At 39.5% G+C, this 26,034-nt stretch overlaps 1 protein-coding gene across 1 annotated transcript; it reads right to left on the reverse strand.

Annotated features, from left to right (window-relative positions):
* Positions 1–1,236: 1,236 nt before the first annotated feature.
* On the reverse strand, positions 1,237–25,823 carry lmo1 (LIM domain only 1). Its single transcript, XM_026320105.1, has 4 exons — positions 25,358–25,823; positions 11,297–11,510; positions 3,482–3,607; positions 1,237–2,056 (listed from the first exon to the last, which is right to left on the reverse strand). The coding sequence occupies exons 1-4, from the start codon at positions 25,377–25,379 to the stop codon at positions 1,951–1,953; spliced, it is 468 nt and encodes a 155-aa protein (XP_026175890.1). The 5' UTR covers positions 25,380–25,823; the 3' UTR covers positions 1,237–1,950.
* Between the last annotated feature and the right edge of the window lie 211 nt (positions 25,824–26,034).

Consider the following 26,034-nt stretch of genomic DNA (forward strand, 5'->3'; position numbering starts at 1 on the left):
GAACCTCTGTCCAGACTGATGTATGGCATTTTACCTGTTACTGAACTTGAACTTATATAAGATGAATGACATGATCTAAGAGCTCTTAATTTCTCTAACGTTCATTTGAATTGTGCTTACGTTCTTGTAAGGAAAACATTATTTTTTCACTAAAAGCATGACGTTTGTTTCACCACGTAAAAACATGACATTTTAAAGATTTATTAATAGTATCATGACAGCACTGACAAGTTAATATGTCTGAATTCATTTCATCTGTCCCAAAGTGGCTCTAACATGCAAAATATAATGAACAATTAATTAATATGTCTACTGGCAGAGAATCTGAACTACACTATGATAAAGATCTGTAATTGTTAATGTTTTCTGCTTTTCTTCATTTTACATAATTTCAAAGTGAATATTTCGGCTGCTGGTTGGAAAACCAATATATACTTTTGAAGCTTAAAAATCGGTACATGCATTTTTCATATTTTTGATATTTTGTACAGTAAATTTGATTGAGAGATATAATCAGCAGTTTAATCAATACTGAAAATACTCTATGTTTCAGTCCTAAAATAAACTAATTTCCTCAGCTTGCTCTCCCACAGACCTAATCTATAAACTAGCAGAATTAAAATATATAAACTAGTCTTAAGAATGCAGCATACTTGTGCCACCGTGCAGTCATAAACCTTTATTGCATTTTTTAGTCAATAAAAGTCAATCAAATCTGGGGAATATTTTAATATTTGGGAAAGAAATCACAGGTACACATTAAGCTGCCAGATCACCCACATCATGTTATTTGCAGCAAATTATCTTCAAAGTATTCTTATTTATCATATTTAGAGATCGAGTAGCCGATGTCAAAATAAAATGGTTACATGATTAATTCATACATCTACACGTAATAAGCAAAGTCATTGACATGAATTATCATTTGAAGGATCTGCTGAATATTTGACAGCTCCACCAGACATTGTATACTGTTGGCTGTCAGTGTGTGTGTATCAGATATAACCTCATCAGATAAACAGACAGTGTCACACAGCTCCATTAACAGAGTCTTCTGGGAAAAGTACTTTTTAATACAGCTCTGCACCTCTGTTGCTGATGAGTTTGAATGAGCTCAAACTCAATGAGCATTTATTTTCTCTCTAATTTATTTGCTGTTGCATTTCATTTCCAGGCCAATTCACCCTCATAATCAGATGGCAATTAGTGAAGCATGAATCACAGAGAGTAGCTCAGCTTAACTCACTCCCTTTCATGACACCTGCACGTTCACAACAACACAGTTTGGAGAAGCATTCTTTTATTCCAAATAAAATCTTATTTAGTCCAGCTTAAACAGCATTTCTAATTCCATCAGAACTCTGCAAAATGTAATAAAACTTCTTTTGCTGCATCACGTTTTAAAGAAGGACTTCAAATATACTTTTCTCTTGCAAGGCTTTTTATAGCTTTGCGGTTTTTGGAGACATTATTACATATCAACACATGGGGCAACCTCCTCTGACAACTTTGGTTTTGGTACAAGAGAAAAAAACTCACTATGAACATTTAAGAATCTTTAATTCACACTAGTAATAAAATTGCATTACATTTCATAAAATAAATGTTCCAGTTTATATATACAGAGAAAACAGACTGTACATACCCTCCAATGAACCATTTCTAAAAGGAAAAGAAAGCAAACCTTAAACAAATTTCACAAAACATACAAGCAATACAGTGCTCAGCTAAGCAGGCACAACTGTACATCAGAATTTGTAACTGCTCAGTGTTGGGGTGTGGGAGGGGCAAAAAGTTGAACATTTACAATAGAGTCCTTAGGGACTGATAAAGGGGTCTTAAAAAGTATTGCAGGCAAGCAGACAGACGCTTGTCTTTTTCCAAGTGCAGCAGAACATCCATCTCATGTGTAAAGTGTGGAGCCAAATCGTTGCTGCCATGAGGTTCCAACTATTGAACCTGTGTCTCAAAGCTCCCATTCAGCTGGCCCTCCTCATAGTCCATTTGACACAAAATCATGTTGTTTTTTAGGAAAAACTTGTCCCCCACGCAAAACCTGTTGGCAGACGAACAGAAACAAAGGCAATACTGTTGTTAAAAATACAAAGATGATTACTGTTGGCATTAGGACAAAATGATGTGTGTGTCTGTAGTTTTAAATGGCTGTCTCTGTTGTGCTCTGGCAGTAAAAATGTTGCATTTAAGATCAGCAGGTAATGATGCTTTGGTTTAATTGCACACATTTGGCTCAAGATGTTTTACCTGATGCACGCTGACAGTGCCTTGTCAGATAAAAAGCCTGGTTTGATGGTCATCATAAATGTACAGCTTCAAATAAAAGTAGATTAAAACCTCGTCATTTCAGAGCAAGCACACAATGAAAAGGCTGGTCAGCTCTACTCGGCCCGGCAAAAAGGAGCTGGCTCCAAAAGAGTTTCCAAGGAAACTCTGCCTCGGGGTTAGTTTTTGACACACCAGTTTGGTTCCAGTGCTCGAGAATGTTTTTTTTTTTTTTTCCCCCTTTAAAGTAAACTGAAAAGGGAAAATAACACATAGCAGCCTTGTCCTACTGATGTTCTTTTCTGTGCAGCTGTTTGTTTGTGTGACACAGTGGAGACAGCTCCATAATGTGACTGAACGGGAGTGAAGATAAGAATATAGCCGAGCGTGGCTTGGCTTTAGTAATGTGCCAGGCTGGTAAAACAGTCACGGCCGTGGCAATGCTGTGCCAGATGAGACCTGGCTTCACGTCTGCCAGCTGAGAAGAGAGACTGCAGTCATAATTCCCTTACAGCAGGTGTTCACTATGGTAACTGAATCTGGCCTGCAGAAGGTTAATGGGCTTGTGCTGTGTGGAAGAACAGGGTCACAGCACCCCTGACAAGCATGCAAAGGACGTTCTGCTCCCAGAGTGGTGCCATTACTGACAATGTATTAATGGAAAAAAGCAATATTTGGGTATGTCATCTTCTATGTACGTCACCCCATAGGCTTTTTGCTCACTCCAATTTCATAATAGTTTTTATTAAGGAAACAACAGTTCATACTTGTGTAGATTTTTTTCTCTCTCTGTTATGAAGCAGCACACCTTTGGAGAACCTTGTTTTTGCAGCTCCTATGCCTACGAGCAACAACTAATTTTACCATCCTGCTGGTTTAAAAGATTTACAGATCTAGCCACAAACAAGGACAAATGGCTGGCAGTGTGTCACAATAGAAAATAATTAGCAGGGTGTTACAAATGCAATACGGCAGGCTTTAGTCTTAAATCACAGGAAGACCAACACTATTTTTTTCTGACTTACAAACTGTAGTTTACTGCAGTAATGTATTAAGCCAGAAAGAAATGTTGCACCTGAGACCTTTTTCAGCAGCTTCAATTGTTTAAATTATTGGCCATTTTAACACTTCATTCATGGTTTTGTTTAAGAAAAAAAAAAAAAAGGCAATGTTGTTCTGCATTTATGACCCCCATTCTTACCTCTGGTTACAAAGCTGACAGGCAAAACAGTCCAAGTGGTAAACATTATCTCTGGCTCTCATCACCATTTCAAAGGCTGGGATCAGTTTACTGCAGGCTGCACAGTTCCCCGTTGTACCAAAGAGCCTGAAAGACAGAGAGCACAGACAGAGATTAACCCACCTTCCCTTTACCTTGATGCAATAAAAGAGCAAACAAAAACGTAGTGACAGCAAGAACAATAGCAAAGAAATGCTACAATGGAAGGGGAAACGGGTCAGAATGGAAATACACTGAATTTAAGGCACAAATCTTTCTTGGCACCCAGTTGGTACTTTTGTTAAGGAGAGTTACAAACATAGGTCTTAATTCTTAGCTAATGATCTAATTAAAATAATCACATGGTTTTAATCTTCTTCAAAGAATTTCCCCCTTGCACATTCCCCCAAGCAATAAAAACAGATCTGAGGCAAACCATTTGAGCTGTTGAAAGTTTTCTTCTTTCAAAATGAAAATACCTAATGAGTGTATCTCCAACCAAAGCCAGCTGGTTTTTTTTTTTTTTTTTTTTTACACAAGAGGCTACGTTCTGTAATGTAGTCATAAGTTCAAAAAGATTTCTTTTACAAGGATTCATGCTCAATCCCTTCTCTCTATTTTTCCATCTTCCATTCTCATTCAGAGTGGAGCCAATGATTGGAGATGTAACCTTGAAGAGTTAACTAAATGTTTCACAACGAACAGACTCGCTGCTCAGGCTTTGCTGCTGCTTGTTTAGGCTTATTAAATAGGAGCCAAATGATAAAGGTCACAAGCAGACCAAGGAGGCACTGGTGTAGATCTCTCTGCTCCTCAAAGCAACAGAACCTCAAATGCTTTTCCCAGTCAGATTTACATTTTCATTTTCCAAGCGCCTGCCCCTATGTTTAATTTGGACATTCTGAAGCACAGATAGATTTATATATTCTGCAGAAGGAAAAGGACCGTTTCACAGCTTTGCAAGAGGGGATAAGGCAACAGCAGATTGCCATTCATTCCAACAGTATGTTAAACACTTTCCCCCAAACTTGTAGGGCTCAGACAGAGGAGGCACAGTGTTGATATTCTGCCTCGTTTATGCTAGTCCCATTCAGTTGCTTTCACCTTGTTAAAGAAAGCGTCTATCCAGCAGCCCTGCTTCTAATTAGGGCCCAGTGCCCCAGAGGAGCAGGAGAGGCAGACACAGAGGGAGAAAGGCTGTTATGTTCCATGAGAGGGATTCACAGGGTGTTAAACAGAGACGTTATTACAACTGGTTACTGTTTCAATTAAAAAAAAAAAAAAAAAAAAAAAAATCTGAATGTTCTCATGGAGCAGACATCTGCCACCCAAAGGGCACTCAGTAAAGCCAAGAAGTAGCTTTTTTTTTCTTAACTTAGAGGCAAAACAATTTGTATAGTATAGTACATGTAGTATAGCTTCTACAGAAACGGACCTTATTACTGTTATATTCCTGCCTTCAAAACGTAAGAGATCAGTTCCTGTGCACAAAACACCCAGGTGTTCCAGCTCTGGGGGTGTTTATTTAACAATAAAAAGTGTTTATACTGTATGCGTCCACTGTTCACATGTAAACACCTTTTTTGTGTTGATTTAATACTGCTGATTTTGTTCTGGTCAGCTTTACAGCTTATATGAAATGTGAGTTAATTCTCTTTCCAGTTGTTGACTGTTCACCAAGAAGTCCCTCTGTTAATAACCACAGCCTCACACTTTCTGTGTCATCATGACACAAGTGGCTGGAGCAGCACCTGCCATTTGATGTGACAGGTGCTGCTCCAGGTTTCACAAAACCTGAGCTCTGCTGTACTGAGCGGTCTCACAGTGATGTCTTTTTCTCTCGCTCACAGAAAGCCCGGGTCATTTACAGCGACTGACATGCACACACCTTATAACAACTCGTAGGATTATTCTAACCCTTCTCCATTACACCCCGCTGGGCTGTGGACATGGTTCTCACTTGATACATATAGGTTGTGAAAATGCCCGGTAGGGAAGCCCAGCTTGTTGCCAACACTAAGTTCTACCTTCAGTCAAAAGAGTGTGTGGCGTCTGTGTCGAGTTTTTAGCTTTTAGCTCTATCCATATTCTCTGCAAACCTAGAATCCATATATTGAGGGTATAACCTTTTTTTTTTTTTGCTTTATTATGAAACACAAAGAATTCTATTGGGCATCTCACCTCTGCAGAGCTTTTTACTTATGCAACCCTAGCCCCTCTCAGGTATGCAGCATTTTACTTTCCTTTACTTTACTAGCCCAGCAGACATACAGGTTATTTTAACTGACCTTTAAGGTTTATTTTATAAAGCAGGGAGAATAAATAATGCAGATAAATAAAATAGGACGGCAATGCATTCAATTTCTGTCTTGTTTTTGAAAAACAATTAAGCTATTTTAGGGCATACTATACCAACTTTATGCACCATAACCAGTTTTAGTAGTGGTACTGAATGTTGCTCGGCCACGAGAACAGTTGTATGATGTCGTCTGTGGCTCGTCATTATCACGTTTGAGAAGAAAAATCCTGATGATGTCTCAAAAGGGTTAGCTTGGGACTGGAAAGCACAAATGTAGGGAAGTTTGATAATAGCGAGGACATCATAAGGCAGACTAGTACTCCCCATTAGCTGACCTTTATGCATTAAATTGAGTCTCCCTTTTGAACTTTTTGAAGATCATCTTCAGGAACTACAGTATGAAAGAGAGGGTGCAGCAGATAATGTGCCAAGGGAAAAAAAAAAAAAAAACTTAATCTGTGCTTGGGCTCTTATCTTTAGATAGTAATTTTGATTAACTTCTCAAATGAGAAGCGAAATTACTATCACAGGCAGAAGTTTGACACAGAGGAAAAACTGATCCGTCATTTCCATAATGTGAAGAGTTGAAATGTAAAAAAAAAAGTGCAATGGATATGGCTGCGTCTCTCACTCATACTGGGTTATAATGCAATGTCAGCAAACGGAATAATTGAGCTCCTCATGCTAAGAGGAGATTACAGCTTGAGATACCTGTTCAAACACATTACGCTCTTCTCTTCCTGTTCCTATGGAACTAAAAGTGACCAGAGTTGAACCACTCTCTCAAATGGTGTATGGTAAGCAATGAATTCTCCACACAGCGAAAATGCTCATGAGGCAAGTTTAGGTCAAAAGATTTGGTGTCAACTATGTGAATGCAACATATGAGCACACAAACAAAGACGTAAGCAACAGAAAGTGAAAAGGAATAGGCACATTTAGGTTTATCTAAGCCTTTGAAAGAAATGTAGAAGCCAGCCCATGAATGGACTGACCAGATGCGTTAAAATGTTTCAATACTTTGATTAAAGCTCTAAGGCACTAATGTCATGTACACGAGACAAAGGCTCAGGATGGTCTCACGATAGTTAGAGAAGACTGTATTTTACCTGTGAAGAAGAATTACAAGTAAACTGTATGTAGTGTGTACAGTATGTATACAACACACAAGAAAACTGTATTAACACAATTGGTTCAGTCATTCCCCCCCCCCTTTAAACACGATATGCTTCACGGCACTGAAACAGTGTCTTCAAAGACAAGTTGTGGATTACATTTGAAAACATTAATTCATTTCATTTACAATCTTTTTTTTTTTTTTGAATAGGCTATTTTCCGCTGAAATCCCACATATTGTTCAGACACATGTTCCGTATTGTAAGAGTGCAGTGGCTCATGCACTTCAATTTCCCTGGTCATTTGGATTAAATAAATCAATATTCTCATAAGGGAAAGTGAAAAAAAGATTCAGTATCAATGCTGTTTTTTTTTTTTCAGCATTTCTATTCAAATAGTGTGTGAATGGTGACTTTGTGGAAAATAAGAGAGCACTGTTCATGGCTTCTCGTAATAAGCCCATCAGGTTTAGTTGATCAATCATCTGCATTCTAGTAGGGTTTGAAGTGCACAAAAAAGTCTTATTTTAAAATAGATGCTTCTGTGATTCATTTAAATGGGTTAGAAGGTTAGAAGTGCATTTTGGCCTGTTCCACACAACCTGTGAGACAGTCTGGCAGGGTTCTGTGAGTGGGATAGTGCTGTATAGAGTGAGAGCAGCTTGACTGTTTATTGGATGGTGTTGGTTTTTTTAAAAAAATTATTTTTCAGATATTATGTGATGCCTTTTATAGTACATAATAGTTAGTAGTGCTGCAACTTTAGCAGTAAATATAGTGGTAAACTAACAACACATCTCAATTATAAATTCCCAGAGCTAAGTTAACAACTTCTGATGTCTTGTTTTATTCAACCACCTGCTTGTTATTCAGTATTTAATCATATATGATAAAGTTAATAAGCAAATATATAAAATATAAATTCAGACAATATTAGCTTGAAAATGATTGAGAACAATGTAGTAATAATAATAAAAGCTGTTTAAAGTGCCAACAAAATAGAATCTAGAAGTAATATTATTTGTAATGGCAGAGATTATATATTACATGACAATGTGTATCCCTGCCTGTTCAGTTTCCTCCATATACCTCATCAACATCGGAGAACTTCTTTTAAAAGAGCTCTTATTTAGTAGTTAAAAATGTAACTTCGTGTGCTGATGTGTGTTGTTGGGAGCAAAGTTGGACGGCAGGAACGTAAAGAAGCTCAGCTCTCCTTCTTCTGTTATTGAGTTATTACAATGGGTCTTCAGAGAAAAGAGGGCCTTCTTTAGTTCTTTCAACTTGCTGCTTTGCTAACTTCAAACCCTTAAAGCTCCTACAGTGCATCGTCTGCCTCTCTGTATTGCTTCCCTCAGATTGGGCTGTGGCTCTTGAAGTTTTCTACCTGTTCTCTGAGCTCTTTGAGACTTCCCTGCCTGCACAGGGTTTGTCAGATTTCATAAAAGGGAAAGCTGTTAATGCATGCATTGCATGTTCTGACCTTCCCCAACAGTTGTGTCATTTTGAAAGAGTAAACCTTTCTGTTCAGATCTACCTTGCCCAGAGAGGAAGAGCAACTGTTACGAGGAGAACAATTGTTTTACTTACTGAAGTAGTAAGGAGAGGACAGATTTGAAAAACAGTCACATCCAGATGGAGCTATCATCTTCCCCCACTATTTCACCGGTTTGTGGATAACTTATAATGTTCATTATCTTGAAAACGTTTTCCTCTTAGAGTTAATTATACCCCATTTTGATAAGTGGATGACTATTATGTCCTCTCTAATATATGAAATAGAAGATTAAATGATTTCAGGCTTCAAGTCCTGATGATCACACCATGACTAGATTGTCAACCCTTTGGTAATGTCGTACAGTCCTGAGCCACAGACATAAAGGAAACGTCTAATTAATTTATTATTCTCATTTTATAATGAGAGAGTGTCCAAGTAGCTAAAAAAACACTTGGTACAGGAAAATGAATGTAAGGGGGATTAAAGACTGAACTTTTTTGTTGGTGCAATGGTTTGGAGGGCACAGGAGGACACTGGCTGAGGTGTGTGCGCTTTATACTGTTTGTGTGTGTCAAAGTGTAAGATTCAGGAAAGCATGAGTGCATTCAATAAGTTGCTAATGCCAGTGAAGGACAATCGCAGATGGAGCTCCTATAATAATTAATGTGAACATGGCAGGGTTCCAAACCCTGGGAAATAACCAAAGTGTGTTTGATCCACCCGCTTGTCTTTAATGAAGTACAGGAGGCTAATTCAGCGCACAGATTTGACTTCATTACTGCAGGTGAGGGAAGCCTTTGTCTTCTACATGAAAAAAAGGAACAAAAAAGAAACTGGTGCTGGATGGAGACTGCATCACCTACTTTCAAATACTCTGGTCTCTCAAACTGCCTCTTCTCTCTACTCAAGGCAAGGTTTTTAATTTGTTCATAACAGAATTCATCTAAAGCATCTCCAGCCATTAAGACTTCTGCAGTTGTCGCAGACTGAAGAGCAGGCGAGTGGGATGGATTTCATTAGGCAATCCAGGGCAACAGAGGAGCACAGAAAGCTCTCTCCTTCTCTTTACTTTTTTATTGTTATCTTGGTATTCCTAACTCTTGATTTCATATGCCTGTCTCCTTTTTTCATCCCTTCTGACCTCTACATCTTACTGGTCTAATGTGCGAGAAAGCTTTCCGGTCTCCCTTCACTGTGCCAGTTAGGCACTTATGGCTTGGGGGTTGGGGTTGCTGTCCTTTCAGCAGATGTATTTTACCAAGTGAAACTCTGAGCTTCATCATTTTTGCCTTCTCTTGGTCATTTGCCCATTTATTATTACCTCATCTACACCATCTGCCCCTTCTGGGGGCAAAATCAGGTCTTAGTAGACCTCTCACTGTATCTTAAAAGCATTAACTGTGGGTGGGAGCTGATGGATGGTAATGGCCTAGCTCTATGTAACGTCCCTAAGCGCCTCTCAAGTGGGCTGCAGGCTTCTTCCAGGTCAGAGGAAAAGCTGAGATTAAAGTGAAATGTCATGGAGATCTATGAGTGACTCCAAAGAAACTCAAGTTGATTAAGGTTCCACTTCCTTTGGATTGAAGTCGTGATCTGAAATTGTGCTACTCTTTTGTAATTTCCGCTCTTTAATAAACACAATAAACCTGCCCAAAACATAAGTTGGTAGCAGCAAGCTGGAGATATCAATGAGGGAACTGAGAGATTCATGGGCAGAACAGGACTGTAGAAAGGGAAAGGGGGAGGACAGTGTGAACAGGGAGTTTTGGAAATGGGGGCTAGGGCACCGGCATCTCTAAGTCGGCCCCAGGGGATTCCCTTTTCAGATAAATGGTAGGATCTCATTGCGAATGTGACTTAACGCCTAGGAAATGGTCATGTTTAATTTAACAACCAGATGGTAGGGGCATCTGAAAAGGAGGAGGGGGTTCGCACAGCCTGCAGTACTGTTATAACTGAGAGTCAGTCTTCTTCGTGACAGAAGTCCTATGTGTTCATGTAAACATGGGGAAAAATATAAAAATATAAAATAAAATTGTATTTAAAATATAAAGAAAACCACTGCAAAAACAAACATGTGGTTTATACCTAACTCAGCTTAATGGACATATTTGTTGTCAGTATAAAAGTCCCTATGGCATGACACTGTGTGATGTGCAGTTATCCATGTTGTCATGCCTGTTTTGATTGCTTCACCTGAAATGAATGAATGCACCTGATACAGCTTCCAATGTCTTCAAAATGCATCAACAATACAGGGATAATTTACCGTCTTTTTTAAAGTTGAACCCCACACTGTTTACCAGTCATGTCACAGTAGTGTTGCTGTAAAAACTTTCAATAATAGCAGTCAAAGTTAGAAACAGCTTCTCAAGTGTACCACCACTTCTGTGTGATGCATTTTCTACTGTGGATGCAATGACACAGAAATGTCATGAAAGCATGATTGTGTTTTGATGGTTGCGCGGGAATCTTTATGCAGTTTTTTTTTTATATATATATTTTATGGATTACAAATAAGGAGACGTGCTGCTCCAAAAATTCCCCAAATGTCCTTGTTTTCTGCTTCTGCCAAATTCTTGTGTTCAGGCATCTCAAAACAGCATTACCTTCTGTTATACACATGCAATAACAGAATATGACAGCCAGTTCTCAATATATTACGCCAGGTTTTCCTGTGATATAGAAACATTGAGGAATGTTTGCATGATTTAGCTGCGTCTGGGAGAAACACACACACTGAGAAAGCAAAGCAAAAGTTGTAGATGAAGGTAAAAAAAAAAAAAAAAAGCCAATGTGATCTTTTCATGTCACACAGCTCTTGGAATGGTGTGGCCTTTGTGCTTGTTGTGAGTGGAGAAAAGGTGATTGTGTGTCTTTCTTGCCTCAGGTAGTCCCTGCGACAGAGGATGAGGTTGGCTTTCGTATAGAGGGTGGAGCCCACCTCCCCCAGGCGGCAGTCACAGCAGGCACATTTGAGACAGTCCTCATGCCAGTATTTGTCCAGGGCCTTGAGCAGGTAGCGGTCTTTAATCTTGCGATTGCAGCCAGCACACCCCTTCTGTTTCCCTTTGGGCTGGACGGAGAGCATCGGCACACCTGTAGCGATAAGGAGACAAACAGCCATGCGTGATTTACGGCCCAGGAACACAAGTGACTTTTCATATTCTGTTTTGATAAGCTGGCTGCTTCTCGAGTCGCCTAAGCCTGGCCTCGCGCACGACTGCAGCACACTGCCTGCCTGCTTCATATGCATTAAAGAAAACATTCTTCCATGTAGATAGGCACACAGGTCACATTGGACTACAAAGCCCTGACTTACTGGTTCCACTAAGAACATGCTGTAATACAAAAGTTACATGATCACTCGCAGCAGCCTTCAGAGGAAGGGGCATGTGTTGTGTATTCTGAGGATAAAAGACACAGTGTTTATTTTGCTTACTGTGGTATTTACTGAGAGAGCTGTGCAGTATGTTAGTTACCTACCATTTCATCAAAGCCTATTTCACTCAACTGTCCACAGCTGTAAAAGCTCCTCATGGGCTTTGTTTGGTATAGATTAACATTAACCTTTTAAAAAGCCTCTGACCACAAAAACGTTGCTACCAGACCCCAGTGAGATATGTTATGGCCTAAGTGCCTTTTAGCATACACTCACTCGCGGTGTTTCATACATACACACACAGACTCACAAACACACACATGTGCACATAAACCACAAATACACACGCACAGTGTTCCTTACTCACAGCATTACAGCCTTTCCTCCTTTTACACTTATCTGTACTCATGTGTCTGCAACCAGCGAGCCTAAGTTATCAAACTCACAAATTGCCCTGCTGTCACGCAGGTCCCCTTTAAGTGCACCTTTTAGCCTCCTAAAGGACAAATAAAGTCCATTTAATAACTGCACTAAACACTAATAGTCTATGTGTGGTTGACATTTTGTGTTTGGACTAAAAGCCCCCCTCAGGCCACTGCTGGTACAGAGGCAGGGGTGTGCAGCTCCCCTCTGTAGCACTAACAGGTCTGCCACAGCTGAAAGCACAAGACAACAGCTCTTAAGACACTCTCTCACACACTGAGCTATTGATCCGTCCAAAAGAACACACAGTGGACGCCACTTGCCACTCTACTTTCAAAACACATTTCTCTCTCTCTCTCTCTCTGGGAAGAAAAAAGACTGGACACTCTGCATGACAGGGGGTTAGGCCAGCATGTTGTGTGGGGGAGTATGTACACTATAAAGATCCCTTTTTAAACATGTTATACTGAGATGTGTATGAAATGTCACCGTTTCACTGTTCTGCTGTAGCACAGCATACAGGTGTACTTTGTCCAGAACACACACAAAAAAAAAAAAAGTTTGGATTTTTATTTCTGTGTCGGTATGCACAGTTTCCATAAAGTGTGAATGGGGTCATTCTGTAGTTAGATCTGCTGTTTGACTGTAAGTCTGCGGTTTGCTCCGTGATAAACACAACCTCAGCTGGTAACAAGGGACTGCTTCACTTTGTGCATTGTTTTTCTCGCCTAAGCCTGTCAAGTTTATTCTCTTTCACAAAAAAAAAAAAACTTATACCACTTTTCAAAGGAATTCTTTGGCATAGAAAAGCATATTTTCTCTCTCTCTGTCTGTCTCACACGCACATGCATGCACATATCTACACATGTAAATGGACTTGCAAAGCATGTTATTGGATCCAGATTTTCTCTGCAAATTTTTGGCCATCCTCACATCAATAATGCTATTATTGTAATATAATTAGCATTCCACCCTTTAAAAAAAAAGAGGTGAAAGAAATAGGAGAGCTTGTTAGTTAAATTTATGGCTTTAGTTTATATGTCAGTAAGTGCTCTGGTGGTGTTGAGCCGTCTTATTTCTTTATCAGAAGTGGAACGGAGAGGCTAATTGGTCCAGTGCTGGTGATGGGAGCCATCAATTAGTGTTCTGTCTGCCCTCCAGCTCCCTCACCTCCCTCTCTCCCCAAAACAGGCCCCTTGAAGTTGGCACATTAGGATCACAAAACCTGCTATAAATACCAATGTTCAGTGTAAATGAAGCTAAAAAGCTTCAAATTCAAGCTACGCTGGATAAGGGCGGACTCTTCTACCTGCATTTCATGGCTTGTTAGGGGAGCTCTCTGCAGGTATGCCAACAGTGCTTGGCTGACAGGCTTCTACAGAACTAAAAACAGTCTTAATGAGGAGAGGGAGAATTCCTCTGTGTGTGTCTGTGTACATGTATATGAATGTGTGCTTCAGTACTTGTACAAAGAAAAAGAAAGGAGTTGCAGCAATTCCCTCAGAGATCACAAAAATCTTTAATATGCCTTTTATGACACCTAATTAGTTATTCTACTCAAAATCTTTGCTTTAAATAAGAGAACTAATTATACAAAAAGGTCGTTACTCCACCTCCAGAGAACTACTCCTAATTGATGGAGACCACCAGCAGCCACACATCCCTTTAAACGTATCATCTGTATGTTTTACATCACGTTTGAAAAGGCCAAAGCTTAACCTATGCTGGAAGCTCTGTAAGCTGCTCGCGCACTGTTGGATGCACGCTTTGTTTAAAACCCTGCTCAGCATCATCAAAGTGACAACACTCTGTATCTTACTGCGACCCGATTTCTGTGTTCGCAATTACTCTGACATTCATGTCTTCATGCATATGTCCTACTACTTCAGGCCTGGCTGTAAGAGAGATGTCTCTGTGCCTGGAAACCAGTATGCACATTCGACTGATGCCTCTTACTTGAAGCCATTGCAGGGAACAAACATTGGTTTGATGTCGTCTACCAAAGCAGCCTCTGGAAAACAACTTTAATAGTAGTGTAGCAAGCACTACCTCAAACCTGCTAAACAAAGAGAAGTGACAGAAAAAAAAATGAGTGTGTAAAGTAAATGTCTTTTCAATTCCCTTAATGCCGTGAGACATTTTCTTGCACCTGTCACCACTCCCAGCGCTCTGTGAAACTGTGGTGTAGAACAGAGCCTCCTATGCTTGCCACCTCCCAGAAAGAAAAGCTGCATTATGAAAGGAAGCGGCAGAGTAGGAGGCAGCTTCCACTTAATCCAATCCATTTAACAGATACAAGTGCCACTGACCTTCCTGTGTCATTTGATGTCACCAAAAGCATGCCCCTCCACATCACGATTCATTCTTCAACAACAGATGCATTTTCCCCCTCAAAGTGAAGACAGAGCTCTTGCCCTGCCAAATATCCTTCCTGAGAAGGAATTTAATTTGCCATTAGTACTGTGTGTAAAGGCCTGTCATCTCTCTCTTCTTCCATCTATCTACTTTCTTTAAGATTGCATCTTTCAAGACTATGTACAGTTAGTTTTTCTCAGCCCAAGCAATCTGTCAGAGCATGTATTTTCCATTATAGAGATAGCATCCGATTTCTGTGTTACCCCATTTAGACTTCCGTCTTTACAGCTATCAAAAAAATCACATCAGTCTGCTAACTTTTTGATATATTTAAGGTTTTAAAAGAAAATATGCTGTTTGGAGCACTCAAGGAAATTTTCAAAAGTGGAAAAATGCAATTATCACATAAACGTGGCAAAAACCCACGTTTCCTCAAACCTGACAGGAGTGTGTGAAAAGAGATGGTTTGTCCCAAACCCCTTCTTGCTGTCATTATCACTAAAATGTTTGGTTATTATCTTTAAAACAAGTTAGGGGCTGCTTGGATAATATGCTGCAGTAATGTATACAGCTTTTCTTTTCATCCTGCAGCCATCATTAGTCAGACTGTGTCATTTCACGCAGACTAAAAGAACACTAGTTATTGACTTGTAATCTGCTGCTGATGGTGCAAAACCAATTATTTGTGTAATTATTTGTCCTCTTACTTGTTTCCAATATTGATTATTCTGATATTTATTTTCTCAATTAATTATTAATTGCGTCTGTGTCATAAAGTGAAAAATGTTGACCTTTTTGGACAGCTTATTTCATTTAACCATAAGCTCCAAGCCAAGATATTCAGTTTATGTTATAGTAATCCTGATTTTGATAATTCAGTAAGGTGTCATTTTCAAATATCATCAAATATCACAATAATCAACAGTTCACACTAAAAGCAGAAATTGTTTTGCTTTTGATAAAGTGAAACCAACAAATGTTTGCTATCTAAATTAGTTAATAATGTCAGTGGTGATCAGAAAATGAATTAGTCTACTGATCGTTTCTAGTTCCATGTGCCTACAACACAATTGTAAGGAAATTGACTCACAAATCCCTGGTATGCTTCACTACACTTTTATGCACATGATCCCAGTGGAACAGCTGCTCTCACAGGCACTCAGCGTTAATGGCAGAAGGGACAGTTACATTTGATTCTGCGTTTTGTTAAATATCTTTTGATCAATTAAAAGCACACTGACACCATGGTGCGGTGCAGACTTTGCCGGTTCATGGGGAGGTAAGGGATCTTGATGAGAATCACTCAGGCTTCCTGACACATGAGGTGGGCTTTCAAGGAGGTGGAAGCTGGCCTGGGGTGGGCCTCCTCTGAGGGGGCCCCTATAATTCTAACTCCCAGCTGCAGCAAATAAGAGCATTAGCCACCAGCGCGGTGAATACACAGACTGGGAAATGAGATACCACATTACCAAAAGGTTGCATTTAGCTGAAACAAGTGCTTTTGTCATCGTCACCATCATCACCACCATCATCATCATCACCACCCCCACCAGCATCATCATTTCTTAATCCCAAGCACTCTGGCCCCAAGATATTAACTGGACTTTAATGGTATATAATGAATCTGTAAATTGATTCAAAAAGTTAGCAAATCATCATGCATTAACCCTGGATAACTTAATAACTATTATATTATGTTATATTACTCCTATGGATGGTAAGAGACACAAACACGGAGAAGAGTACAGAATGGTCTAAAACCAAATCATTGTGTTAGTACAGCCTTACACAAACTCGGTGAGTCTCACATTTAGAACATTTAATTCCCACTCTTTTATGCCACCACCGTAAATGCTGTGGCCATGGCAATCCCAAATAAAATTTGTCCCTGGGCCAGGGTGTCTGCCACTAAGGTTAATAGGGATCTCATGCAGATGTCCTGCCATTGTGTGCATGAATCAGCCCCTTTCATTCAGCTTCCGTCATTGCTGTAATTGCGCCCATAGACATGTTTCTCTATTGCCAAGACAAAATACAAGACATCTGGTAATAATATCAGCTGGAATACACATGGCTGAAAAGAGACTGATGGGTGTATTCTGAGTGATAAGGAAAATAAAGACTACTGATTCACTGTCTGATTCATGTTCCTATCCTTAGTTGGAGCATATGCAAGGAGCAAAAGAAAAGATATGTATGGACACACACACTTGTAGAGAGGGAAACGCACAGACGCATACTCACTCTCAAATTAGGCAGTTTCTTACAAGGCCCATGTCAATATTACATTTGATCCTGAGTCTTTTTTTCCTAATAGTTTGCTGTAAGCGCCTTCTGTGTTACTGTACTGCATGCTACATTTCCAGATGGTTGTGTATGAATGCTGGGGTCTGTGAGGTGAATTCTGGGACTGTATGCATGCTATGATTATGACATAATTAACACCCACAGTAAGTGGGAAAGAAAGCAGACAAGGCTGGTGCAGATGAGGAGGGGACTGTTCATTAACAAGATGCACTCTCTCAAACTTTGCAGCTTGCTGCAGCTAATAAGCCCCGGTGAAACAGAGCCCAGCCATCCCTTGCATTGACCCTGGCACTGCCCAGGATAAGGGAAGGTTTTGTCTCCTGGAATAATTGCTCTTTTCACATGTTACAAGTGTCCTGACCCTCACGGTCGGCAGCCACTTTCCCTACCATAATTACTCCTGATCCGCTCCAAATGAGTCAGCCGCATTAGGGCTGCAATAACACTGGCCCAGCTTCAAGCGCGGCATGGGGAGTCTCAGCAGAGCAGCCTGGAACAGGACTGCCTTTTCTCTAAGCCCACGGTCATTTCCATCACGTCAGAGGTGCATTTCTTACACTTGAAGTCAGCACGAAGGCCCTGGGCCCTTTTCTGAGGCTTACAGAAGGCATTGTTAGCTCCTGGTGCTCACTACTCACTGTGCTTTGGCTTCAGACTCCATCCCAATTAACAGAAAACTTCATTAGGGTGTTTTTTCCACACTTTTCAGCCCCCTATTATTTTTAATTTATTCACATGGGGTTAATTAAAAGAAATGTATCACAGAGATATGCAACAGCTTTCTAATTAAATTCATTGCTGCTTTTTTTAAAGACATGAAACTGGCAGAGTTTCCAAATCATTACGAAGGCGACTTGTTCCAACACTTGGTTACTCAGTAGTAGGGTGAGATTAGAGCTCCGCAAGGTAAACTGTCAACAGCAGAAACAGAGTGAGAGATGGAGCTAGAAATGACAGTGAGTGAACAAGCAAATAAGGAGAAGACGAAAAAGCACAAACATTCATGGTTTTACCATGCAGGGTTACCCTAAATAAACTCATGAGAGCACTTAAAGAGAGAGGGCTGTCAGTGTGTTGACAGTGTAAGGAGAAAAATTTGGATTGTGTGTAAGCCAAACAAATGTGGGCTTTAGTTGGCTATCGTTCGGCATTGTCTTGGGTTTTTAGCTCTTAAGATGTGCTATTTTGCCTGTCTTCATTTAATTGCATGCTTTCACTGACCGAGAACGTAAATGTGTCTTCAAATTGAATTCTTATAGCGTAGCTGTGAGATCAGTCGACATTTTTTTTTAAGCGTCTGCATTTGAAACTGAATAAAGGTAAAGTCCATCTATTCTCAAACTACATTCTTTAAAACTTTGATAGAAGAGACAATCTTGTCTGCCCCTTCATGATTCCTGGCAAAAAAAAACAAAAAAAACTAACCATTAGACCTGTCACAGCCACTTTCCACTATCTGGAACAGAATATTGCACAAACACTTTTTAGAGCACATTAAAAATACATTTGGAGAGGAATAAATGCAGTCTTCTAAAGTTTGTGTCACTCATGAGGTCAGGAAGTGATGTACAAAATCCTTCCCACTCCCCAGCAATTACTGCACACTTATTATCTCAAAGGATATGTCAGGAGACAGGTGTGCCATTCAGGGCCCTCGGTGTAGTGAAAATGGAGGGGAAGAAGGAACACTACACTGTGGTGCACTGTGTGAGACTCTTTAATCTTGAATAATGCAAATTCCCCACAGGGGGCAGTTATTTGGCAGAATGGGCCTCTGATGTCATTCAAACATCTACTCCCACACCTGATGGGATAAATAATGAGGGAGGTTGGTTGGGTGCATAGTTAGAGAACAGGTCATGAATATTGGGTGTGATGTCATGACAGGTTGTACACGAAGTTATCTCATGTAAAACAGTCTGCACTAAAACTCATAGGGGACTAGCATTATAACTGACATTAGGTGATGTTTGATTATGAAAATAGCTTGCTTTTAATCAGTATCTGTAATACTTTTAAATTACTTCATAATATAATATTCATAAAGACTGACATATTTCCTCAAGGAGTAATTCTTGTTACTGTCTAAAATCAAATGGCAGCTAGAGACAGCTGGTCAAATGAAATGAATTAAAATGAAATGAATAGAAATGAGGCTGGAATGGGTGTGGGCTTGGGGGAGGGGGTGATAAGGTCTGAGAAACAGTTTTAAGTTGGTGTTGAGTACAGTGGGAACATATGTGAATGGTGGCTGTCATTTACTAATGAATTTATACTTGCAAAGAGAACAGATTGAAGCGAAAACTTTAATATCTAAAATCTAATCTATTAGCTTCAAGAAGTAAATAAATACCCCCATGAATCACAGAATTTAATTAGCTATTTTAGATTTGATTTACTGAAGGTCATCCAATCAGCAATAAGCAAGAAGGCAAAACAGGGACAGCTTTAATATCTTAAAAGTGTGAAGCCTACAACCTTTTTTTCTCTGGATTCTTGCACTAAATGGATTTTTTAAAGTTTTAAAGAGGCTTTTATTTGGTTTTGACATTTTGTTTTTCCCAAAAAATAGTCAAGTAAAGGTCATTTTAAGTTGTACTTGAATGCATTATGTGGGTGAATGTGTGAAAAAAAAAGAAGTTAGATTAAAACAACTTACCACTGCTATAAAATGCACACATAACAACATCTTTAAGGGATTGTGAACACAGGTTAGAGAAAGTTTTCATTAAGGCCATAACTACTTTTTGACACCCAGTTTGCAATGGGAATACAATATACAAGAGTGCGGTGGTGTTGGAAGGACACTTACAGTAAAACAAGACTTTAGGTCTGAAAGTCACACTAGCAACCCCTAGAGGCTGCACTCCTCCTTACATCCCACAAGAACAAAGTGTCTTTTAGTGACCAACCAACACCGCCATCCTCAGAGCCACACGTTCACACAGGCAGAGCCAAAAACAAATGAAAATACTCAGCAGCAACAATCAGGGATTTGGCAAATGGCAAATAAGGCACCAGCAAGAATTCCTTTTGCCACTGTAATGTGTGCATTACAGGCAGAACACAAATAGGTGATTTCTCCCAAAACTACATTATGCCTAAAAGTACATTACAGTATAACAAAAACCAGTAATGTATTTCTAGAGGAGTACATTTCCCCATATTTAGCATAGACCACTGTTAATCAAACCATCCAACCACCCGCTTTACAACTCACAAGAACATGGATGTACGTGAAAATTGTCAACTGCTGTTCGCAGATCAAAACAGGAATTTCCATGAGAAGCCGATCATATTTTTTACTTAGTCTTCATCCCTCAAAATACCTACACACAGTTTACCTGGGCCTTTCTGCTGTCCACCAGGACCTGAGTGCACACAAACGTAATGATACACACTGCAGCTGAACCTATGAATTGCTGGTTAGCTTACTAGAAATATATTGGAGTTGGTGTACATGTTGGCCAGTAAGTACCAATAAATTTCAGTACAACTATACCAAAGTAGGTTTGAGGTGAAATAAAAATGGTCTCTGTTACATACCTTTCTACCACAGAGCACTAACACGTTTATTTTTTAACTGTAAAATGTCTCACTCAGGATGTGATCTTGATAAAAAAAAAAAAAGTCCAAGGAATCTAGATTAAATTGTTCATTTATATGATGTAATATTTTTTTTTTAAATTACTGTCAGATTATATATTTTATTGGACTTTTTATTAGCTACATATTGGTATATATTGGTATTGGCTTTAAAGATCCAGTATCAGTTATATAACACAAAGAAACACACATACATGAACAGTGCTGCCTTTCATTTAAACAAATATGCATCAAGGGACTACTTTAGGAGGGATTAAATAAGATCTATTTAATACTGAATGAAAAATAACAGACCTGTTTGTTTAAAGGCCGAGAAAGCTTTAAGATACATCAGTGCAATTATAATTTGAGATTTTGATAACACTTGAATAATGCATTATAGTAATCAAATCAACATATAAAATACACTTACTTATACTTACTTCCACTTCCACTTTAATGAGTGTATTCTAGGTCTAAAATCCTTTCAAATATGTACTGTACCTTGGCACTGCAATAGAGAAGCATTTCTGCAGCGTAGTATGTGGCTGATTCTGTCAGACAGGTTTCTCACAATGTAATTACATTCATATTATTACACATATAATAAGTACGTACAAAGTATTTTAAATATCTAAACCATGACATTAACACTTGGCAGTACGAAACTTTGCAGTATACAAAGTGCCTATGTGGGAACTGGGTTTAACAGGGGAAATTTTATTTGCTAACTGTATGTGCAATATTAAAGTTTATCTTAAATTATATGAGCATCTAGACATCCTGGCACTTGCACTCCTGCCAAAGAACAGTAGCTGATGACAGTGTATTTTGCTCATTTTAAGAACTTTGCGGCATGTCATTTGCCTTTCCCATCTCTCCTTCTTTCCTTTTCTAAGCCTATGATGACAGAGAGCAAAGAGTAAGTTTTACAGAGTGCGTCAGAGTGTCAAACAAGTCAGACCACAGAGTGCACAATAGGTAAACACGTGACAAAATAACTTTGTGTAATCAAAAACTGATGAGATTTTGCAGGAAGCGTGCACGTGTTTGTACAGGTATCAGTAGGTTGAGAAAGTCTGCTTTGCGATGACAGAGGGTCAGACAGTGGACAACACAACAGGGATTGTCCGTTCCTGTGATGCGATCAGTGGCTAGATGTTGTGAAAACTTGTATGATAACATTACAAGCATGTGGCCTTTAGCAGTATTAAAAGGGATGCTCGTACAGCTCAAGAGTGCATAATTGAGTTTGTGTGCCACACTGATGAGTTCAACCAATTGCATTACGTACAGGTGGTTGCTCTCGCTAACACGTGTCTCTTAAGTCTCAATTCAGTCCCTTTGAATTCCTCTAAGATTACGGGAAGTGATACACATCTCCTGCACTCATAGATGTGAAATGATCAGGACTGATAGGAATCTAGAGATTTAGTTGTAACGGGCGAAACTGTCTCCAGTGAGAATTCTGCATTTGTAAGATCAGAAACAGATTAGACAGAATTATGCACTCACATCTGAAAATGGCACAAATGTGATTTTGTATCATTTTTTTCTGCTGAGCGTAGCTTAAATGAATGGGAACTGCTCTGGTATAATATGGATGGACAAAATTGAAAGAAAGTTACAATACATGTCAATGCAAAAGAGATAATGTGATTATCGAACCATCAAGTGGGCACATACTGCGTGTTTAGTAATATTTTGCCATGTGAATGCAAATGAAAAAAGGGCATTTTTCATGCATTAGCTATGCACAGGTTACAGTCCTTGTGACTATTTAAAACACACAACTGCCTTTTTACAATCTCTGTTAAACTGCTAAAGTCTAGGCACCACAAGTGTCTGAAATAAAGCTTTATTAAAAAATAAAAAGGTAGTGACTTAAGAAATATCAAAAGAAGCAATGCGTTTGCAATATTGTTGAGGGCCCAGAGCACAAAAACCAGACGTAATTTTAATATTTGAAATGGGCAAGTTTAATTTTGAAGTAAGAGCAAACCAATAAGCTGAGAAAATAGCAAATACAGGGGAGCAAATTGCATTCCTTTGGAAAAGTGAAAAGACTTAAGGAACATATAAAAGTAATCTCCAACTGGAAATTAGAAATCAACCCTCAGAAACCAAATAACAGAAAAGAAATATTACTGTCCACTTTCTAAATCAATATAACATTGCTACAAGACAGTATTACCATGGAAACACTGGTAAAGAATGAAGCAATACTTATTATTTCAAAATAAAAATCGGAGCCTGAAGCCCAAGTTTTATTACAGCAGCCGACAGATCACCAGTCTCTATTCATCTGAAGCATTGCTTTTCAATCACATGCTTTATGAATGTACAGGACGATAACAGGATCGTAAATTAACAAGCAAAGGTAACCACAATTTTATCAGTAGCTGGAGGATTTTTTTTCTTCTGCTCAGGTCTGTAAAGAGTCTAATGTACTTGTGTTAATATATGCTTTCAGTGTGCAAAATGTGTGGACCCACTTTCTTCTCCTGTAGTTTGTACGAAGAAGGAAAAATGGCTGAGTTGCTATTTCCTCACAAATTAGACACAAATTGAACCTTCATATCGTAGGGTGAAATAAAATGTTGACATGGAATATTTTAGTACATGTGTTGCTATTCATTACTAGCTATGACCTGCATATTAGGTCATTTCACAGAGCAGTGCTCCTTTTACAGGTCCTACTCTGTGCTGTCAGACTTGTGCTTTACCAGATAGTGTATTTAAAGTTAAAGACTGCTTCACCTAAGAGCACAATGGTTAGTTTAGGATGTGCAAAATGTAGAACTAACAAATATTTTAGGTTTGATCCTTGTTAGATTTGATCGAATCATAACTAACGGCAGCCTGTCTGAAATTTGATTTTCTAATTCTAACTCTTAATAAACTGTACAGCGTGAAATTATTTGTAACAGGCAGATTTTCTCAATGGAGTGAAAGTAAAGGGGCACAGAGATTCATCTCTGCTTATTGCTTTTCTAGCACAATTTGTTTCAGACTTATCAAAGGGAAGTCAGAGTTCAAAAACAGTCTGCCAATAAGGATCGCAAAATGAGAGCAGACACACTGGTGATCTGTTTTATAGGCCACATAAGGACTGAAATATGAACACTTAAGCAGCGCACACAAACACACACAGGCATAATAGTGAATCAGTCAAGAGAAACAGACAGTAATCATACACATACTCTCATGTGGCCACCCAAAACACCATCCCACACCTCCCTCTCCACATACGCACACATTTATTTGTGCAGGCACTAAGTGGATACATTAGACAAGGAGGTTGAATTGACAAGCCTATAACTTTAGAGCCAATAAACGCTAAGAGGCACCACAGTGAAAGAGACCAGGTCCAAGCAGCTCTGTTGACAACCTGGCCAAAATGCTTGGAGCTGCTGGTTGGGCCCAGCAAATAAAGGGTGAAGCTTTTAGGCAATGAGCAGCAGGTGATCTCAGCTTTTCTGCAAGTCCTAATGCTCCTAAAAGCCACTCTCCCTGGTTCTGTAATTGGGCATCAGTAGTTAATGTAGTATTGACTGCATTACATGCTCCTGTGCATCCTTTCCCACTAATGCCATTTGCATCACCTTGTACATTTACCATATTGCTTAGCCAATAACTGTTAAAAGCAATCTGAATCATGAATCATATAGGGGACTTGTAGCTAGACAGACATCCAAAGGAGACAATTTACAGTTGAGTTAATTTGGGTACATTAGCAGCACAACATGGATTCTGCCAGACAGACCAATTTATGTCTCTGCCGCAATCCTTTTATTGGTTTTTAGATGTGTAAGTGAAAGGATGCTCTGCTAAGAGATATGAAATATCCATTTTCAAACATAAATAATGGGTTACAAATGCATCCATTACTTTTGGAGGAGGAGCAGCCCTGGAAAAACTCAAATCTGCAAGAGAAATATACTGTACCCTGAAAAATAACACACACACACACACAAAATATGTTTTATGGTTATGGAGGTTGTCATTGTGCATTGTGCAGGTGGTCTATACTGTCAGCATATCAATCCTCAAATTACTCTCAAAGAAGTGCCAGAAGAAAGACAGACATAAGAATAACTTCATCTCAGACCACAAAGCCTGTTATACCATATCAATATTACTACCATGTTCTAGACATACATTTAAATGCAGATGCACCAGTTAGTCCTGAATGTGATAAATGCGCTGCACATTTCAACATCAGTTCCATCCAAAATGGGACGTCATTAGAGGCGGGTTTGAATTTAAATTAAAATTAATTAGATTGCCTCACCCATTAACCTAAATACATTGAAATAGATAAGTAATGCAAGTAGGCCTATTTAGATCCAAAGTGAGCGAAACGATGCACGGCGCTATCCATAATTTGCAATCAAGTTAAAAGCACTCTGCTGTCATCTCCCATCCCGTGGTGATGTCAAAGGCTGCCTCGCTAACTTCACAGACGCAAAAAGCACTTAAGAGGAAGGAAAGGAAAAAGAGCAGCCGCATGCACTGCAGCGTCTGTGGAATATCCTCAAACAAGACGCTACAGACACAGACATCTGCTGCGAATAAACACGCAACTCTTCCCGAACTAGACTGCTGTTTGGCGGTGAATGGCTATTTGTGTAAGTGCACCCCAACTTCATGGTGAGAAAGCAGCCACGGTATTCAGGTTTGTTCGCGAAAAACACGGACCCCCCCCCCCAGTCTTGAATAAATGGGGTTGAATAATAAAAAAAAAAAAAAAAAAAAAAAAACACGATGTAAAGCTAGAGGCAGCGAGTGCGCAGGGTCCCGGGCGACGGGAAACACTTAACGTGTAAAATGTCAGTAGTTTGCCGTGTTACTCCTCGGTTTAAAGGCGCCTTAGGTCGGAGATGTTACTCACCCTCTTCCTTGTCCAACACCATCGTCCTGAGGAACGAGGAGTCCTTCCCCGGGCGATCCGTCCTCGGCTCCAGCAGGCTGCACCGCTCGGTCTGCTCAGAGCTTCTCCTGGAAATGGCTTTGAAACGCGCGGTTGACTAGACTACGCCTCGATAAACCAAAACCCTGGAAAAAACGAATTGCAGTCTGCACGTTTCTTTCTCCTCCTATCAATAATAATTCATACACGGAACACGGTGATACACGCAGCGAGATCCCCCTATCCGGACTGAACTGTAATGCAAATAAATAGCGATCAAACAGCGTTGGTAGCTCTTGATAAATTCCATGCGAATAACAAAAAAAAAAAGGCAAAACAATGAAAAGCGATATAAATCTAGTGTCGCCTATGTGGAACTGAGCACACACGGACGGATCAGACGCTCAGACTGAACGGCTGAGCTCTCCTCGCTGTTAATATTCTCTCTTTCTCGTTCTCATTTGCTCCCAAACAGCAACTATATTCAAACAAATCCAATTGCAACTCTGACAACTGCTAAAAGCGAACTCACGCCGCCTCGCTCCCAGTTTATGTGCCGCGCTCGCCTCTGCTGCTACTGAATAAATGCGCGCAGTTTCCAGAGACCCTCGGATTCCCCTGTTAATTAAATCAATTCATTATGCTCAGATCTGATTAGC

Source organism: Mastacembelus armatus, chromosome 3 (assembly GCF_900324485.2).
Source record: "Mastacembelus armatus chromosome 3, fMasArm1.2, whole genome shotgun sequence".
Lineage (NCBI taxonomy): Eukaryota > Metazoa > Chordata > Actinopteri > Synbranchiformes > Mastacembelidae > Mastacembelus > Mastacembelus armatus.

Excerpts from the sequence above, each read along its gene's own strand:
- lmo1 (XM_026320105.1), bottom strand. The coding sequence starts at position 25,379 with ATGGTGTTGGACAAGGAAGAGG. Across the intron at positions 11,511-25,357 it reads GGTGTTGGACAAGGAAGAGG|GTGTGCCGATGCTCTCCGTC; the intron begins GTGAGTAACATC and ends TTATCGCTACAG. Across the intron at positions 3,608-11,296 it reads TGTCGCAGGGACTACCTGAG|GCTCTTTGGTACAACGGGGA; the intron begins GCAAGAAAGACA and ends TCTGTCTTTCAG.